This window comes from Mytilus trossulus, chromosome 7 (genome assembly GCF_036588685.1).
Source record: "Mytilus trossulus isolate FHL-02 chromosome 7, PNRI_Mtr1.1.1.hap1, whole genome shotgun sequence".
Classification (NCBI taxonomy): domain Eukaryota; kingdom Metazoa; phylum Mollusca; class Bivalvia; order Mytilida; family Mytilidae; genus Mytilus; species Mytilus trossulus.
In genome coordinates, this window is record NC_086379.1 from 13,727,270 (window position 1) to 13,746,809 (window position 19,540).

At 30.9% G+C, this 19,540-nt stretch overlaps 2 protein-coding genes across 3 annotated transcripts in view; one reads left to right on the forward strand and one right to left on the reverse strand.

Moving 5' to 3' along the window:
- The first annotated feature begins 654 nt into the window (after positions 1-654).
- Positions 655-2,205, forward strand: LOC134726841 (uncharacterized). Its single transcript, XM_063591244.1, has one exon. It carries the CDS (start codon positions 727-729, stop codon positions 1,588-1,590), a length of 864 nt encoding a protein of 287 aa, XP_063447314.1. The 5' UTR covers positions 655-726; the 3' UTR covers positions 1,591-2,205.
- A 4,115-nt stretch (positions 2,206-6,320) lies between these two features.
- Positions 6,321-19,540, reverse strand: part of LOC134724661 (kinesin-like protein KIF19) — a 41,796-nt gene continuing 28,576 nt past the window's right edge. For both annotated transcript variants that reach the window (XM_063587815.1, XM_063587816.1), the window contains exons 9-20: positions 18,520-18,676; positions 17,981-18,077; positions 17,453-17,530; positions 16,556-16,611; positions 16,199-16,386; positions 15,595-15,808; positions 14,659-14,783; positions 13,862-13,959; positions 12,843-13,368; positions 12,187-12,241; positions 10,081-10,143; positions 6,321-9,015 (exon numbers count right to left, since the gene is read on the reverse strand). In XM_063587815.1, coding sequence (XP_063443885.1) covers positions 8,900-9,015; positions 10,081-10,143; positions 12,187-12,241; positions 12,843-13,368; positions 13,862-13,959; positions 14,659-14,783; positions 15,595-15,808; positions 16,199-16,386; positions 16,556-16,611; positions 17,453-17,530; positions 17,981-18,077; positions 18,520-18,676 — 1,773 coding nt within the window. In that variant the 3' untranslated portion in view covers positions 6,321-8,899. The remainder of the gene's footprint in view (positions 9,016-10,080; positions 10,144-12,186; positions 12,242-12,842; positions 13,369-13,861; positions 13,960-14,658; positions 14,784-15,594; positions 15,809-16,198; positions 16,387-16,555; positions 16,612-17,452; positions 17,531-17,980; positions 18,078-18,519; positions 18,677-19,540) is intronic.

Below are 19,540 nucleotides of genomic sequence, written 5' to 3' on the forward strand. Positions count from 1 at the left end.
ACTCGAGACAGTTAAATTTTCAAATTTAAAGTCCGAGCCGCCTCGAGAGTGGATAAATATGGTATTACACGAGATTTGGTGGTGGAATCTGTTTCTCTAATGATTTTCTAACATTATACATACATATACATAAAATATACATAACACTATATAACAAACATAACAACATACATTGTATACATGTATAACACATACAATGTCATACATACGTTCACACAAAAGTCGTACATAACATAAAATAATGACATAACATATGCATAACACATACATATAACATTAGAAAACACATCATGCACATAACTATATGAGCAGTAAGTTGTTTCTTTTATAATAAAAAAGTTATGTCTTTCGTTCGAAAAAGAAATTGTAAACAGCCACAAATCTGAATTTTGAGCAAAAATACAAAATTTCAACCTCATTTTACTCAAAAAGTAGCAAATGAAGGTATATTTTTTATTTACATATTTGATTTAATCTTAGCCTATAAGGAATGTTCACGAACTTGTAAACACAGGATCAAAACTGTATCGTATGCCCTTAAATATATATCAATAGGCTTAGTGTGCACCATTACAAGGAGGAATATAAACGCTTCGGATACGAATATTGTAAATATTGAAAATATTATGTTCGTCTTTGTCCCCTATCTTCAAATATCCGGTCAAAAACTAGAACGCTTCACCAACCTTTGAGAAAAACTTCAGTTCGTTTTCTACTTTGTGAAAGATGACACACTATACAATAAACGAGGTGACATCAGAAAAATCCGATGTAACATTTCGTGGAATACCTTATGCTGACGCCGATAGAACCGGACATTGGAGTATATGGGCGATATCATTACTCTTTCAAGCGAACAGAGCCGTTAGTATGACGAATTCCTTTATGCATATGAACAAATTGCTCATGAAAAACGTCGGGCATGTAATAACAAAACAGATATTAGACATCAACCCATTGCTTTATAGATACACATACAAGACATCTATCAAGTTGAGATTTAAAATGGAAATGAAGGAGATCGGAAACTCTTCCATCATCTTCAGAACTGGTCTATACGACGGAGAGACCGGTTTAAAACTTGGTCAGAATGTACTTAAGTTTGTGCAGATCAACACAGAGACCAGGAAGTCATTGCCATTTCCAGACTGGTTTCAAACAAGTTTGTCTCACTTGAAAATGACCGGGAATTCAAAGTATACCAGCCTGAACAGAGCCACCCTTCCTGAAACACCTAAAAACTGTTTCCGATGGAAAGTTATTGTTCGTTACAGTGATCTCGATAAAAACATGCATTCTAATCAAGCCACTTACTTGAAACTTTTCATGGACTGTGCTACTAAAGCATCCACATCAGGATATTATCGCCATTTTAAAACTGATATGTGCTGGTTTAATGTGGAACATGTCTCTATTAATTATATCGGTGAAAGTTTTGTGGATGACGAACTTGAGGTTCATACCTGGCAAGATAATTTGGAAGATTGTAAAATATTCTTTTCGTGTTGTAAAGACAAAAAACGGATTACCTTCGCAGAGTTTAGATATGGTTTAGAAAGAACTAAGCTTCTTTCATCTCCAAAGTTATAGCTTCATGCATCAATAAACACACAACTATATGTAATTGGATACTTCTTATATACTATTCATTGAATATATTGGATTATAATCAGTTCAATCTAACTGATAATAATATGTTTAGTGCTCAGTCAAGAATTAAGTTCTGCCATGCAATTTATGCACATTTGTATGTAATACTATAATTCATATAAATATAACAATGTATAATGAGAGATAATATATTTTTACTTTACTTACATGTACCTCTGATAAGTTACAATGCAAACATGATATGTTGTGTGCACAACTGTGACGAGAAACAGAGATACTTGAAAAAAAGTGTTTTTTTAAAACAATTGAAAATACTCAGGGTTTATCATGTTTATAAATCAAGATGAGAGATTAATTAAAATTTATGAATACTAACCTGTGTCTACTTATTCTAATATATATGATATATATGCAAATTCCTTTATCATGTTTATTGAATGTATTGACCTCAAGGTTTTTTCTGTGCAACAATGACATGGTAAATATGCAAGCAGCATGATATTGGAAGAAATTTAAAAAAAGGTTGAAGTACTACATTTGTAGTACATGTATTTCCCGAGACTAGAGTATATATATATATCAAAATATTATTGCCAGGACTTTTCCAACTTAGCAGTATTAAAAATCCATTTCAAAGACTTTGATTTGCTTTTTTTGGCTATACATTTGTAAATCTATAAGCTATTAAATGTACATGTATAGTCATGATAGTAATGTAGCTATGTCCAGCATGTCCAGTGCTAGTTGGAACAGGGATGCTATATCTTTCAAAAACGCTATGAGATGTCAGTACTGTAGACAATGGTAGAGACTGTTTCGAAGCAAATCTTACCTTTTTTTATATAAATAAGGCCGTTAGTTTTCTCGTTTGAATTGTTTAACATTCATGACATTGTCTAACAGTCTTATTGTGGCCTTTTATAGCTGACTATGCGGTATAGGCTTTTTTCATTATTGAAGGCCGTACGGTGACCTATAGTTGTTAATGTCTGTGTCATTTTGGTCCTTTGTGGATCATGTGGATAGTCATGATAGTTGTCGCATTGGCAATCACACCACATCTTCTTTTTTATATTTAGCTGTCAGTATTTAACTGCTAGTACTCTAAGATCTATACTTAGTGTCTTTTTGTTGTTGGGATGTATATATATACCCAGTAGAGTCAACATGTTTTTGTTATATTTATTTCTATTTGTATCCATCTGTCGATGAGTAAGTTAGCCTTTTTAAAGTGATTTTTGCAGTCCTTTCTTATCATGCTTAAGCTTTAAGCCTTATGTTGTACTGTTACACCACTGTTCAAGGTTAGAGGGAGGGTTTGGATCCCACTAACATGTTAAACCACACCACATTCTGTATGTACATTAATCATGTTAATCATGATTTTATGTACTTGAGTTTGTCAAGTTGACCCAAGCCAGGATAGATCAGAGTCTGTAATTCAGTGGTTGTCATTTGATGCTGTGTTACATTTGTTTTTTATTCATTTTTTAGTACATTAATTAGGATCATAATAAAATTGTGTTCTCATTTGAATTGTTTTACATTTGTGATTTGGGGGTCTTTTATACATGTTATAGCTGACTATGCGGCATGGACTTTGCTCATTGTTGCAGGCCATACAGTGACCTACAATGTAAACCTGTTAATTTCTGTGTCATCTAGTCACTTGTTTACAGTTGTCTCATCAGTAGTCATTCCACATCTTCTATTTTATATTTAATATGTTTATATCTTTGTGAAAAATATCATGTTTTTCAATGTCAATTTACATAAATTTTCAAAACTCCATCCAAGTCAAATAATTTGCAAAATGTATGTATACTAACTGGTTTATTGGTTGATTTTAGGAATGAAATATTTGCCACTGAACATACAGAGAATGTTGATAAAACAATTATTCAATAAATGATGGTTTGGTTTGGTATATATGATCTTCAAAGATGTCAAATGTACAAAACATTATTTTTTTTATTTTTCTGCATTCTCATTGGCTAAAAGCAATGTAAATCTTCTTCGAAAAAAACGGCATTATATTCACCAGAGCAACAATCCTGAGATGCTAATGTAAGATTTGGAACAATGTCCTCATGCCGGTCAGACAGTTTTCACTTGACCTAGACCTTCTAGTAAGGAGCAAGAGCAGTTAGGTTCACACAGAAAAGATAATATGACAGCATTACAATGTATTACAGACTAGTAAATTTTTGTTAAGCGGCCAGCTGAAGCACAATTATGGTTGCAGGTTTTCTCGCTGTATTGAAGACCCATTGGTGGCCTTCAGCTGTTTTCCGCTCTTTGGTCGAGTTGTTTTTGTATATAATTAGCTGACCCAGTTCACTTTTGCAATTGATTTCAAATTGGTAAACAGTTTCTAGTTAATTTTAGGAATGAAATATTTGCCACTGAACAAAGAGTGAATGTTGATCAAACAAATATCAATTATTCAATCAATGATGGTTTAGATTGTATATATAATCTTCAAACATGTCAAATGTAAGATTTGAAACAATGTCCAGCTGTCGATGTAGGTTTGTGACATTTAAATTTCCATTCAGTTTTCTTTTTGGATTTGTTTTTGGTTAATCTTTTAATTTCTCTTCTTCTTGTTTTGGTTGTATTGTTTTACTTAGTAAATTTAACTTTATTGAATATTTGATGAATATAAGTGTACAAAACTACTCCACAACAAAGTTAATTTCTTTTTAAAAAAAAGCTGGAGTTACCTCCCATTAACCATGTATACAGAAACAAAAAATGAAAACAACACTTTTAAAATAAGTTTGAGGTGCTCTTCTGGATATATCTTCATCATGAATGTTCCCAGCTGATATTTAAAAGCCAATGATGTATACAAACTGTAACAGTTGATTAGTTATATATAACCAAAAAAAAATCTTAAATTAAAAGCCAAATTCATCTAAGTTGCCTGAAAGAATTGATGGTAAAATAATAAACATAAATTATTATTCATGTCTCATTTTGCACTCTCAGTTTTTAGACATAGATTCAAAACTATTTTGATTGTGTCATTGTCCAATTTCATTTATAGAACATTCAGGCTCAAGGAGTCAATAAGGGTCATTATGTAAGCTTGGATTATCCCCTTTATGGAAGCAAATAGATGCTAAACAGTTAAATGCAACCCTTTCTCAATTTTTGTTATAATGATCTATACTTATTTTTATTCCTACTTGTTCATTGAGTATCATGCAAGGTGGAATGAAGAGGGTAAAAAAGAACTTTTTTCTGCCCCTGATTTGCATGAACATAAGTAAGAACTGTATAAAGGAAATTATGAGAGATTTTATAGAGTCTGTTACTTTTGTGGCAGTAAGCTTGACATAGGAATAGTGATCCGGTGCAATGGCCTTTACTAAACTTCTTAAAAGCTTTATATTTTTATAGGTGGAAGACCTGGATGCTTCATACTTTTTATATATAGATGCCTTATGTAAGGAAGTTTTTGTCTGTCACATGCCCATTGCACTTTACACCTCTTTTTCATGGTGTAGCGACTTCTTGAAAAGAAAGTTAAAATTTATGAAATGTTAATTTCTCTCTTGTTATACTATGAGTAATAGGATAACTATATTTGGTATGTGTGTACCTTGCAAGTCCTCATGCCCGTCACTCAGTTTTCACCTGACCTAGACGGTCTAGGCTAGACCTACTAGAAAGGAGCAAGAGCAGTTAGGTTCACACAGAAAAGATAATATGTCATTATTACAGACTAGTAAATTGTACACATAGTTGTTATTAGGGGCCAGCTGAAGCACAATTCTGTGAGGAAAGTTTTCTTACTGTATTTAAGACCCATTGGTGGCCTCCAGCTGTTTTTCACTCTTTGGTCGTGTTGTTGTCTCTGACATATTCCCCATATCCAATCTCAGTTTTATTTTTAAATAATCCTATGCTTTATGAAAGCTTTGTGTAAAAATGTTCTCCGTGAATTGATGTGATTCTGACATTCTCATTTTCCCTGTGGATGGATATACCTAGACTAATACAAATATTTTCATTCTTGAAATATAATAAAGATTACTTTTCCTTGTTTACTTTTGCAATTGATTGGTAATCAGTTTCTGGATTTTTTTCGACATTAATACACCATGATTGCTCTTTTCAATTACAAGAAAACCAAATTTGTTTTTCAAATTTATATTTTATTAAATATAATGTCATTTTCAATATATATGTATATATATCACCAAAACATTAACAAGATATCTTGTCCAATAATCAACAATATAATTAAAAATTTCAATCAAAGTTTTAATCAACTTGTGAAATTTAACAGTAGAAACATAATGATAAAAAAAGACAAGCCTGAAAAAACTCCCACCAAAATTGGGAGTCGAAATGTTTCTTAAAAATTAACGACTGCTTCATAACTTTAAAAATTTGAAAAAGAATTGTCACTTTTAAGTCATTTTCACACACAATGATTCACATTACCTGTCTAAATTTAAACCTTTTAGAACAGCAACAATACCAAATGACTTTTACATTTATATCAATGATGATACATCTATCGTCAGATTTGTCGCTGGGTGGGAATTTGGGGGAGGAGAATTTTTAAATGATGGATTTCTCTTAAGATTTTTTTTTGAAACAGACTTCCTGAAGTATTTTTTTTAAACCTTCCATCAGGAATAATAAGTAATCACATTGCCAATTTAAATTAGAAACACATATAAACATCTGGGAAACGCACATTGACATATAAAATAAATTGGGTACAAATTGGAATTGAAAACATGAGACAATTTACAAAACTAATATCACCTATGTAGAAAAACAAAACTACCATGTAACAATGTAACAATGTAAAAACTAATAAATAACTAAAACAAACGACTAGATGTACAAAAATATAGGCAATTGTGAATTCATCATAAAATATAATATATCAATTTTCACTGATTTACTGGTAAAAAATCCAGTTTTTAATTGAAGTCTTTGAATTGATAAGCATACATTTAGATGAATACTCAATACACCTTTCCTTAAAATATTCTTTGTTGGATATAGTTTGTTCATCTCAAAGGTTCAAAATGTTCCCTTCTGCTTTTCTTGTAATGAAATCCCAGGTGTTAAATATCATATTTCATTATATACTATATAGTAGACTAAATATGATAAAAAGAACTGTTGACCATGTTCAAGGATTTCTCAAGTAAAGATAGTCTATGAAATTTAAGTGTAGCCTAAAGAACAAACTTTCTATAGACATGAATGCAGAATTTGTAATAATCATGGAATATTTTTCCCCCCCCTTATTCCAATAAAACTTGAACCCTGGGATATACATATTTATGAATGCCTAGTATTTCAATCATAGATGTTCCCTTGTTAAAACCTACATCCCACTGTTACTAGTTTATACATGCAATAATTTTCAACCTCTGACATCCAACAAAGAACTAATTTAAGGAACGCCCCAACATTATAACTATTATTTGTAAAAGATGTATACCCACAGATAAATTGTATCACAGATCGCATTTTTACATACATATATAAAATCTAACAATTAAGTTATAAACACATAACACAGAAATTAACAATTATGGAAGCAAATTGTAAGAATTAAACATCAGATGAAATAGAAAACCTAGCAACAATTAATGGACTCCAGACATATATACAAGTTGGTATATTTGAGACGGCAGATGAGTATTACATGTACAAGGGCAGATTCAGCCATTTTAAAAAAGGTTGTTCAGACCTTAGGAGAAAAGGGGGGTTCCAAATATATGTCCCAATTCTCATGACTCTCATTCAGTGATAATAAATGCCTAAACAATGATTCCCTTTCTGCATCACAATATAATAAGATCCTGAATTCCCACATTCTTGACTATTTGGCTATCTAACAATTCCCAAAAATAGGTTCTTCTGCACCTCAACCTATGAACATTATTAAAGTCTCTCATATTTTCAGTAAGCCTTTAGTGTATGTAACCATGTTGCTAGACTTTATGTAATTGCCACATTAAGTTTCATCCTAGAACAGGAAAAAATGTGCATTTGAATGGTGAACGAAACAAAAATTTCAAATGCAACATATATCTGTTCTTACTTCATATAACAGAACTGACTAACAGTTGTAATAAGTGCAACATGTAAATAAACTGAAGTACAACCATTTTCTCTGTTAAAAACTGGTGCAGAACTTCTAAAGAAAACAAAATGCTTTCAAGTCAAGCTTAATGTGCAGTCATAAATTTTGGAATTCACAATGCAATTACGAATTACATACAAAACAATGTTTAAACAAATAACAAAATATGAATTAACAACATGATAAAATACAAAAATAATGCAAAAATTACAATAATTGGATACTTTTTACATAGTAACCTTAGTCATACAAAATACTATCTAGCACTTATAGAAATTAGTATTGACACTTAAGAACAAATACAAAATGTTCAGATCGAAACAGTAACAGCATACAGACTAATACAATGTAACAGTACAGACAATACAAATAAATTATGATGCATTGTGGTAATAATAGAGATTTAACCACATATCGGCCTTTTCAAAGTCAAACATTTTTTTTTTCAAAATAAGAAGCATTTTCATTTTAGTAGTAGGATTAAACTGCTAAAATAAAAAAAAATAAAGGCTTTATTCAAAACAATTAATTTGATTAAAATGCTAAAATGCGTTTTATAAAGTAAAGATTATAAGAAGACAATAAATAACATAATTTCTGAAAATATAACACAACTGGAGAACTTATTTTGAGAGTATTTTTGAATTGCTTTTCTCATATGACAAAATGACTCATAATGATAATTTTACATATATACCAATTATTACATTAGACATTATCTTCATATGATTAAAAGTTATATCAAAAGTTGTAACCATCAGACTCAATTGATAAATTACTTCTCTATAGGCATATACCTTTAGCAAGTTAAAAAACACCTCTTCTGTCAATTAAACTATTAACTGTTAAATAATTGAGAAGCAACAATTAATCTTAAGATCACAAATTCCTATCATGATTAAAATGATGAAAGTCTCTCTCACTTTCAACATGCACAAACTATGCAGTTTTATGTTTTTTGTGTAGTTAAACTTAATATAATAATAACATCAATTTTTACAACCTTCTTTGAACAAATTTGATAAAGAAAGGTACCAAATATGCCTGAAGTACATATTAAATGCATGTCTATAACTGAAATTGTATAAATTGTTGCATTGATGAGCAGGGTTCAGCAACCAGCAGTAATTATTTATCTTATTTGGCAAGAGTTGTCTCCCATCACCTTGGTACAGCAAATCCAGTGATGGTAATGTCCCCTTGTCTGTATGATGGAATTGTGGGAACATTTTTCTTTGATTTTGATTTCCTTTTAGGCGTACTTGCATTGGATGAATCTAAAACATAAAATAATAAAATGTATACAAATTCCTACTTAGAAATTAAAAATTTGCTGCATATTTTTTTGGGGGGGGGGGTTTGATCCCAGATCCTGCTTACTGTTTTGTAAGTTTCCCGTACCCCGCTTACAATATTTACGTAGGCAATTCTCATTTTTTTGTTATTTCCTGTGTCCCTCTATACTCCATTTCCCATTTTACACAACATAATAATTTGACTTTACAAAAAGTTGGCAATCCTATGTTATGTTTAGACCCCAATGAGACCCACTCATATATATCAGTCCAGATATAATTGAGCATATTAAACTTTTGTTCTATTAATTATAAAATAGAGAATGGAAATGGGGAAAGTGTCAGAGACAAAAACCACATCAAAGAGCAGAAAAGAGCCAAGGCCATAAACATATCTTCAACAGGTTGAGAAAATCCTGCAGTGTCAGAGGCAGCATCAGCTGGCCCCTAAACAAAATGTGTACTAGTTCAGTGAAAATCGTAGAATACGAAAAGAGTTGATTAGAACTGTGTTCATGACATATGCAAAATAACATATTCTTTATTGGATGTATCTCAAAAGCTTTTCTTGATAGTGTGGATTCTTGTATTTCTTGGTGGGTACCTATTTTCCTGGATTAAGGAAAACTTTACACTTTTGTGGATATTTAATTTCGTGGTTTTGTTAATGTCTGCATACAAGTCTAGAAAATTTGTAATTTGTTGTACATTTAAATTTGTGGTTCAGGTGTACCCACAACATCCATGAAAAATTGGTATCCTACGAAAAATAATAAATCCCCAGTAAACCTTAATTACTGTGGATTCATTATTATTCGTGGGATACCAATTTTCGTGGATTTCTTTGGTACAAATTTTACCACGGCGTGTCTGCAGACTTCGGTAATACCACAAAATTAAATATCCACGAAAACGTAAGTTTCCCTGAATCCACGAAAATTGGTACCCACGAAAATAAATGAATCCACAGTAAACCTTTATCAGAAATACACAAAAACAAGTCTTTCCAGAGTTCATTGAATGTTGGATATTTATACTCAAGCTTACCTCTGTATCCCTGTCTCTTTGTTTTGTTTCTGTACCCTACAGGTGACAACAAGTCTCTATCTCCTAGAAACAGGAAGAAAATAACAAAATTATAAAGTGTTAGGAGTTCCATAAATTCCATTTTTTTTTAACGGCTACTTCTCTAGACATGATTGTATTACAAATATTTTTCCAATATCTGATAATTGACAATTAATTCAAATTTAATCAGAAGTAAATTGAGTACAAAATAAGTTTTATTATAACATATTGAACTCTAATTTCAGTTAAAAATAACTGTTTAATCTTTTCTTCAAGACAAAACCACAGTCTAAAAACAGTTATTTAAATAATTCAACATTCAAAATTGAAGTGAAAAAGAAATATCATGGCTTTTAGTTTTAATGAAAAATTAAATAAGTGATAGAATTTGTATATAAAAGCATACAGCTACAGTTACACAATAAATTTACGCAGTGTAAAGTGCCAATAAAAAAAAATATCACCCTCTACCCTGTACTAATTAACTTTCCACCAATCAAAAATTTGTGTTGCATAACTAAATCACCCATATTGTTTTCTAAATACTGTCGACAGTAATTCAAAATAATTGAATGGTGTAAGAACCTTAAAAAAAAAATTGTTTTGGTTTTTAACAAATTCCTGAAATTATCGGTATTTGTTTGAGGGAAAAATGGCATTAAAACTAGATTCTACAATATTTATTTTAAAACCATTAAACACCAAGTGATTATCTGCCCTTACTTAGTGATCATCTACAATAATCCTTGTTCTCTATCCTTTGTGACAGTGCTTTGCATGTGTCTGTCACCTTTATCTAACCTCTAACCTTTGACCTCACCTTCAGTTGACTTTGCCAACTCAGGAAATAGCCCCTTACATGCTGGGGTTAAGGTAGGATGTCCCCACTGTTCAATATCTGATGAACTTTGGCCTATTATCAAAGTTGTGAAATTAACAGTTTTTCTAGTTACACATTATTAATTTTAAAAAACTAGGATTAACAAAGTTAAATGTTCACAAACATACTATATTTGTCTATAAATTCTTATATTAAAAGATGAACTTGGCACATTTGAACATCTTTCGACTCAAAAATTAAAATTAGAAAGTATAGATGTTTGCAACTGCATGTACTCAATTGAATACATACTAATTTATCAATGTATTGGGCCATTCCAGTTTTAAATTTCTGACAGGTTGGGATGGATGGGGAGATTTTTTTTCCATACGTATCAGAAAAAATCATCACGAAAAACTACCTATCAGATCTATAAATTAAGACCTATCAGATGTAGAGTTTCTGTTCATATTGGGTGGATGGGCTTTCATGGGAAAAATTGACCTATCAGAATTTTTTACTGCAAGGATTATACCAATCAAAATTTTAAATACAATACCAGACAATGCATGATACGAAACTGTCTACCTTTCAAAGCACCCCTAAGATCTGACATAGGTAGATTTTGTAACTCCTAAGATGTAATTATTTTTAATTATTTACTGCTAAAGACCCTCAGAAATTTTAGCGTATAATTGTACGTGTCAGATGAAAAAAAAAAAAAATCATCCCTAAGATGTGTAAATTTTACACACCTCAGAAAGGACCATCCATTCCCCTTTAGTAGATATTAACTGGAATGGCCCATTGCATTCTAAAAAAAATTGAATTGAAAAGTTTAACAGGAAAATGTTTTCAATGTATTGCATTAGAAAACAAGAATGTGTCCTCAGTACACGAATGCCCCACTCGCACTATCATTTTCTATGTTCAGTGGACAGTGACATTGGGATAAAAACTCTAACTTGGCATTAAAATTAGAAAGATCATATCATAGGGAACATGTGTACTAAGTCTGAAGTTGATTGGACTTCAACTTCATTCAAAACTACCTTGACCAAAAACTTTAACCTGAAGCGGGTCAGATGGACTAATGTATGGACGGACAGACGGACGCATGCACATACCAGAAACCATAATGCCCCTCTACTATCGTAGGTGGGGCATAAAAATTTATTTACTTTTTGGCTAGTATACCCAAGGCTTAATCAGTAAATACTTAAAATACACTCAGTTTGATTATTCAATAAATTACTGATACATACCTGTGCGGGCAGTATTGACGTTGCTTTTTTCACTCAGTCTTCTCCCTCGTCCAAACTACAAAATTAAAAAAATAGTTATAAAAAGAGAATCTTTAATATCTAGTTTGGTTTATTTATTCAGCTTCAAACTAGTTGATTTTAATTCTATAATAAAATTGTAAATTAATTATTTATTTTTTAAATTTTATATGACAGCACTCAGGAAGAATGCACATTAAAATTAAACAATCCTGGCAACGACTCTTTAATAAGTCTGCAAGTGGCCTGCTGGCTAAATTTTTGTCCCTTCCCAATATTTTATCATTTTATTAGTGCAAATATTTTTTAACAACATGACGTTCATCAAACAATCCAGCATACTGCACAAATCAACATTTATGCTTAGTACATGTATCTCATAATTATCTAGCAATAAAGTTTGAATGAATTGCTGACATTGTTTCTGCTCCACTAATAAATAATTCTCTTTAATAACTGTAATATATCAAAGTTAAAAAAAAAAAATGGTATATATGCAAAATTAGAATAATGAAATAATGGACTGGAAAAGTCTGGATTTTTTTATTGATCAAAATAGCTTTAAATCAATACATACTTGAGAGAAATAATTTAACCATTTTGAAAAAAAAATCAGTATCCAATAAATTCATCTGTACCTGTTGTGAGTAACCCAGTTCATTTCCACGAGTTCTTCTATTTTTCTTTAGATCAGCCTCTCTTTGAAGTGAATTCTTCTGACCTTGTCTGATTGGTGGAAGTGTACTATCAGAAAAAGAACTATTTTTAGTATTATGTGATAAGTTATCATCACTTGGATCTTTAATCATTGGTAAAGTCGTATCCGAAAATTTCTTATTATGTTTAGCTAACATATTTTGCGATAAATAACTATCGTTTGTCAAGTCTTTTTCACTGTTAGGTCTATATAATGACTTTGTGTCGCCATATTTTTGTTCAATTATCGTCCGTTTTTTGGCTGCCAAAGCAGCAATGTTTCTAGTTCCAGTTGCGATAACAGTCCTATCTGTTTTCTCCCCTGGGGTAATTCTAGGAGTTGGTGTTAGAGGAGGGTCATCAGGACCACTCACATTAGAATTATTTCTCCAAATTCCAGATAAAGTTCCTTCTTTAATCCTCCTAGCCTGAGCACTCTGGGAAAAGAGCTTGTCCTCACTTTTTGCACTGAAATGAAAAAGAAAAATAAGTATTGGATTGTTTGTTTCAAGATTGGTTGGAAAAACACTTGTAAAAGATTGATTTTTGTTTAACGTCCAGTGGCAAATATTTAAAGCGTGTTCAGATGAGTCAACGTGTGTAGTATCAAGAGATTAAAATAAAATATGAAAGTGGTATAACAATGTTCCCTCATTTAAACTTGAGACTTCATTCTTGTATTGAGATGTCCTGTTGCCATGCACTAAAATCACCATTCTAATGCAACAACGTTGGTAATGTTCATTTTAATTGGATAATGTCACTTTCTTACATGGCATCAATTGACAATTGATGCTATGGGACGTACGTGCAAGCGCAGACGGCATATGACAGATTTTAAATACATGTTTTAACGTTGTTTTCTGTCAGTTTCATTAGAATGGAGATAACAATATTGTATTTTAAGCTCCGACGGCATCAATTTGGGATTTTGTAGGCTATTCTTGATTCATGTATATACCTTTTCTTTCCTCTTCTATGATCTTCCTCCTCCGTTAAAGCACTCATATGATCTGTTTCTCCATCACCATACAATCGTGTACTAGCTACTGATGGTACCTATTTCAAATATTTATAAATAGCATTTTCAGAAGTGTTCTTTTAAAATTATACTTGAAGTTTTTTTATTTACAAGTATTTATTTTTTATATATACAATGAATGAGAGAATTTTGGGATTCCCCAAAAGAAAACATTTCGGCCATTTTTTTTAACTGCCTCAGAGTTTTACACAAAAACTATTTTGGCAGCATATTACTTTTACAATATTAAAAATTTGTAAGGATTCCGTGGAACCCAGGGTCTCGCCTACTTTTGCCGTTAATCGCACACTCAACAAAAATGAGGAAAAAAATCAATAAAAACATTCGAGTCGAAGGTTCAACAAAAATCCTAAAGATATGTTGATTTAATTGACCAACTATTCAGAATTTATAGGTTTCCATTTTTCATATTAGAAAAAGTCTTTTTATTTCAAAAGTTAATGATTGTCAAGTAATATTTGATGCTGACCATTCTATAAACAGCAATACTGTGGATTCATTATTTTCATGGGTACCAAGTTTTCGTGGATTGAGGAATGCCTGAATTTTAAGCAATATCTGATTTTGTTGTTTCGCAAAAGTCTGTATACAATTTAACGAAAATTTGCAATTCCTTATATATCTAAATTTGTGGTTAAAACTGTACGAACAATTGGTATCCATTGAATAATAATGAATCCACAATAAATTGATAACTTCTTGAAGAATCGCCATACCTTGCTTCTGTATTCTGGAGTTAGATTAAGAAGAGTTTCCTCACTAAACAACATACGATCTTCTTTCTCTAACTTATATAATTCCATCAGTTCCTCTAAATCTCTTGTAAATGGTATATTGTTCTCTGTAGAGGAAGATGTTATACTTTTAAAGTTGGAAATGTTTGATTATGGTTCAATTTGGCCTATTTGGCAATTGATTTAAAATCAGGGAAATCTTCCCTTGGGCCATACTTAAAAATATTTTGGTTTGCCCAAACCCTACCCAAAGGTTGAGACGGTGGGTAGGTAGGTAGGCATTTTCTTTATTTTTCTTAAAAAAAAAAATTGAAGTATCAGATGTTTATTATTCTTCATGCCTATTTGATTAAAAAAAAACTTCTTCAAATCAGGTCAATAAAAGAATTTGAGTAGGCAGCTTTTTTCTGGGTAGGTACATTTGGGCAAACAAACCTATTATTTATTATGGCCTTGTTTATATATTTTGAGGAGGATAAAATCAGGCAGAAGAAAATTCAAAAATAAAAATTGTTAACCTGCTATTAAAACCCCCACTATAAAGCGTTTATTCCTTATCAGACTGAACCCAGAGTTTTTCTTGTACAATTAGGGAAGTTATGAAGTTTACAAAGTCCTCCATAAATTTTCGTAGAGCTTACTGCCCATTCATTTCTTATTTTATCTTTGAAATCACCTTTCCTGCATAAATATGAGTATATTAAACCAGTTAATTTTTAAAACTAGAGCATTTAAAAACAAGTGCAGTGTATTTGCCATAACTTTAATGTGTTACACATATAATACCTAGTGAAAGCCCTTATTTTAATGAAATATTTCTTGACAATTTAACAAACTGTGCTTCTGAATGTCTGATGCACTTAATAATTATGTATCATGAACAAATTAAAATGAATCGATCATAATTCAAAGCTTTACCTTCTAACAAAATTTTCTGTTTTCTGATGATCTCATCACAGAGAGTTCTGTGTTGACGAAACCTTACAATAACCATATCTTTCTTCTTGATTTGAAAGTCTCTGATCAGACAGGCGGACTGTCCCTCTGTATTTTCTATTTCAAGTTCATGTACTTTACACATCAACATGACTATCTCTGTCTGGTCTTCATCGCTGATTTTCTGAGGTACAGTCTGTTAAATAATTAATGAAAATCTGAACAAATATATCTTTTTGTTTTATTACTAGCCAACAGATATTTTCAATGAAAAAGTCATAATTTCTGAAAAGTAATGAAAATAATTCTATGAATAAAAGGAGTTATGGGATATAGTTCAATCAGACAGCAATGCAATCACACAAACATTCAAAAGTTTGGTTTATTTACAAAAAACAAAAAAATTGTGAATTGTTTTGTGTATATGTAATAAATTTGTTCAACAAAAAAAAAATCAACTTATGTTTTATACACTGCATGGAACTTGTTTTTTATTGTAAAATGTTAGAAATGTTTGAACTTTTCCATTAAGGGAAATCATTCAGAGTATCATTGAACTATGTCAAGGGAAGTAACTGCTACTAACCTCTTCTAGTTTTCTTGTTTTTGATTTAGCCTGTTCAAGTTCTTTATACACTGTGGTTCTGATTTTCTCAGTTCTGTATTTTTCATCATGTAAAACTTTGATTTCATCCCTTGCAACTTTAACTTCCTCTGGTTCAACTATCTCATCTGATCCTATACCAGCTAGCTCCATAGATTTAGAAATTTGTCCTGAAAAAAATCAAAATAGTTTTAGCTGTAAGTTTATAGTTATTCTTTTAACTTATTAATTAAAATCAAATATGACAATTCATGACCTTATTTACTATATCCCTTTCAGATCAAATATCAATAGAACAATTAATTCCCCCTTAAAATTCATATAATAACTTTTACAAACCTGCATTGTCACCCCCTTCTTTCCGTAATGATGACTTTGCTCTTTCTGCTTGCCATCTAAAATACAACAAATTGATTAATCTTATGAAATTTCATTAAACTGACAATGATAACCCTTTTCTAAAATACTATTTTCACATACTGTAATATTGAATTCAGCAAATAAACTGGATTATCTCCCATTCAACATATATATATATTACAGACATCCCATCTGAATGGTTTTACACTAGTCATTTTGAGGCCCTTTATAGCTTGTTGTTCAATGTCAGCCAAGGCTCTGTGTTGAAGACCATACTTTGACCTATAATGTTTTTTCTTTTACAAATAGTGACTTGGATGGAGAGGTGTCTCATTGGCGTTAACACCACATCTTATATCTATTAGATTATATATTTTAATGTGCATCTTAGCTAGTATACAACAATCATGCAAAGTTTCATCAATATCCATCAAATGAGGGTTTGTGCATATGAGGTACATAAACAGAGGTACAGAGACCTGACCAGATAGATGTATAGACAGTCAAGGGATATCCTAGATATCCTAAAACTTTGGAGTAATTATTTCCCTAGCATATGTATCAGTCCAGTAAATGATTTTGGAAAAGACCTGCATCAGAAGTGTTCTATGTGTACTGTAAATTCAGAAATTATTGCGAGGTTTTTATTATTGCCAAAAATGCGAGAGTTGTAAACGCAATAATTTAAACTCGCATTTTGAAACATTTTATAGGAGTTAAACAGGATTTTTCTCAAAATCGTAAACATTTAAATCGCATTTATTTCTAAAATGACAAAATCGCAATAATAAATGCACGCAATATTTCTGAATTTACAGTATTAGATACTTATTAACCTGAAAATCAATTGCTCTTGAGACCGATAAATCTACTCACTCAGTAATAATCATCTGGTTACGATTCGTCTCTAAGCTAATCTCCATTGTGGCATTGTTCAGTTCCATCAAACTTTTTCTATAAAAGAAATAAAAGTTATTATATATTGTATTTTTGTATACTCTGTAAGTACTGTTCTCTGCTGTCTTTTGTTTGTAATATATTATATATATTTTTAGTTTGCCATAGCAGGTATATACCTCTTGCAAATAAAGTATTCATTCATTCATTTATATAAAAAAAACTTTCTTGTATATCTATGGTCTGTCAACACAGAGGTTCTTAGTTCACATCCTGCACCTGTCAGGTGTGCTCAATTCCAATCTTAGGATTGTTAGTTGTTCCCATGAAAGGTTAGTGGTTCTCCATGGGCACTCAAGCTTCCTCAATCAATAAAAACTGACCACCAGGTCAATAGCACAAATACTGCTTGAGTGGTGTTAAACACCAATCAATCAATTGTTCTTATTCATAAATACTTCATGAAATCCTAATTTTCAACTCTAATTTTTACACAGTGATTCCTACCTTAATTCCATCTGATCTTTAAATGATATTAAAAGTTGTTCCTTCAGTTTGTTTAGTTCTACTTTATCTAAGTTCCTCTTTGCTTCTAATACTTGAGCTGTAAAGAAAGATACAGTATGTTATAAATATTTAAATTTACCATGATACTGAGGAAGGAAAAACAAAGATGCCATTTTATCTTTTGAAAATTTAGGTGAGTCTTAGAAATGAGACACAATTTCCTGAAGATACTGAATATATACTAACTGTGTTAAATGTGTATAAAAAAAGCCTATTTTTCGGTGAAATACTCCAAAGTTCAAAAGAATTTGGTCCTTTCTCCCACTCCATAGCATTAATGGTCACCCATATAGAGAGAAAGTGCATTTTGTCTATTTTGTTATTATGATTGCACATACAATAACTTAGAAAAAATAAATCAAGTTTTGTATTTCAATTAGCAAGTACCATTATTGCTAATTATTTGTACCTGTAAAATGTGATACAAATTGTAAATTTTATTTTTTACAACAAAATTGCCAGCCGATTTTTGTATGTACCTTGTACAGCCTGTATAGACGATCCTCCATGAAGACTGACAGACGTGGTCTTATCATTCAGTTTAACTCTCAGTCGTCCTATCTCCTCCCGTAATTCCTGGATAATGTTTGTGTACTGGGCTATATGATAGGATACATCAGTCACATTCCTTCTAACCTGTAAGGTAAACAAACACATTAAAGATGTTGCATCATTTCCTCATTTCATTAATTCAAAACAAAACAATTTAGATCATTTGAAAAGAAATGTACAGTTTGGACTTTTTTTCATTACAGACTTAATCAGCTATATAATTTTTCTTCATTAATTTGAAGTTCAAGTGAGCATTAAAAAAAACTGTTTCATTTTGTATCTATGAAAGGTTTAAAAACAAGATAGAACACATATATGTTGTAATATCATTTTAAAATGTTTTAATTGAAGATAAAAAAAAAAAAACATTTAGTAATTTTCTACTCAAAAAGATTTATAAAAAAGAATTTGAGTTATCTCCCTTAGACAATCAATTGATACAGTAAATTTAATCTGAATTGCATGTAAATCTTTACTGCAGATATTGTCCATTTGACTTCTATATATTTGCAGAAAAAAATTCTTAAAAATTCATTTTTGAAAATTAATATTTTTTTTCTTGATGTGTGTTGATATATAATACATACGAACTCTGACTATTAATTTCATAATTTTGGGTCAATAAATAAAAAAGTTTCCCATTAGGTCTCTATGTTAATTTCATTTTTTGAAGTGTTGATTACCTGATGGAGTAAGTATAAGTAGTGTAACGGCCTTCCAACCAAAACAAAAACAACATACATGTGCTTTTAAAGTTTGTTTATTTGTACAATGTGACTTTACCAATTTAAATATTAAAGGACACCAATGAAAATAATCATCACTTCAGATTATTGATTTTATATCATTATATAAGTTGACTATTAACTATACACAAACTTTTCATGCTTTTAGCATGGTGAGTTGCATAAAAAGACAAAGAGGCTCTGAGAAGTGTTATTAAAAAAC

Excerpts from the sequence above, each read along its gene's own strand:
- LOC134726841 (XM_063591244.1), top strand. The coding sequence starts at position 727 with ATGACACACTATACAATAAACGAGGTGACATCAGAAAAATCCGATGTA.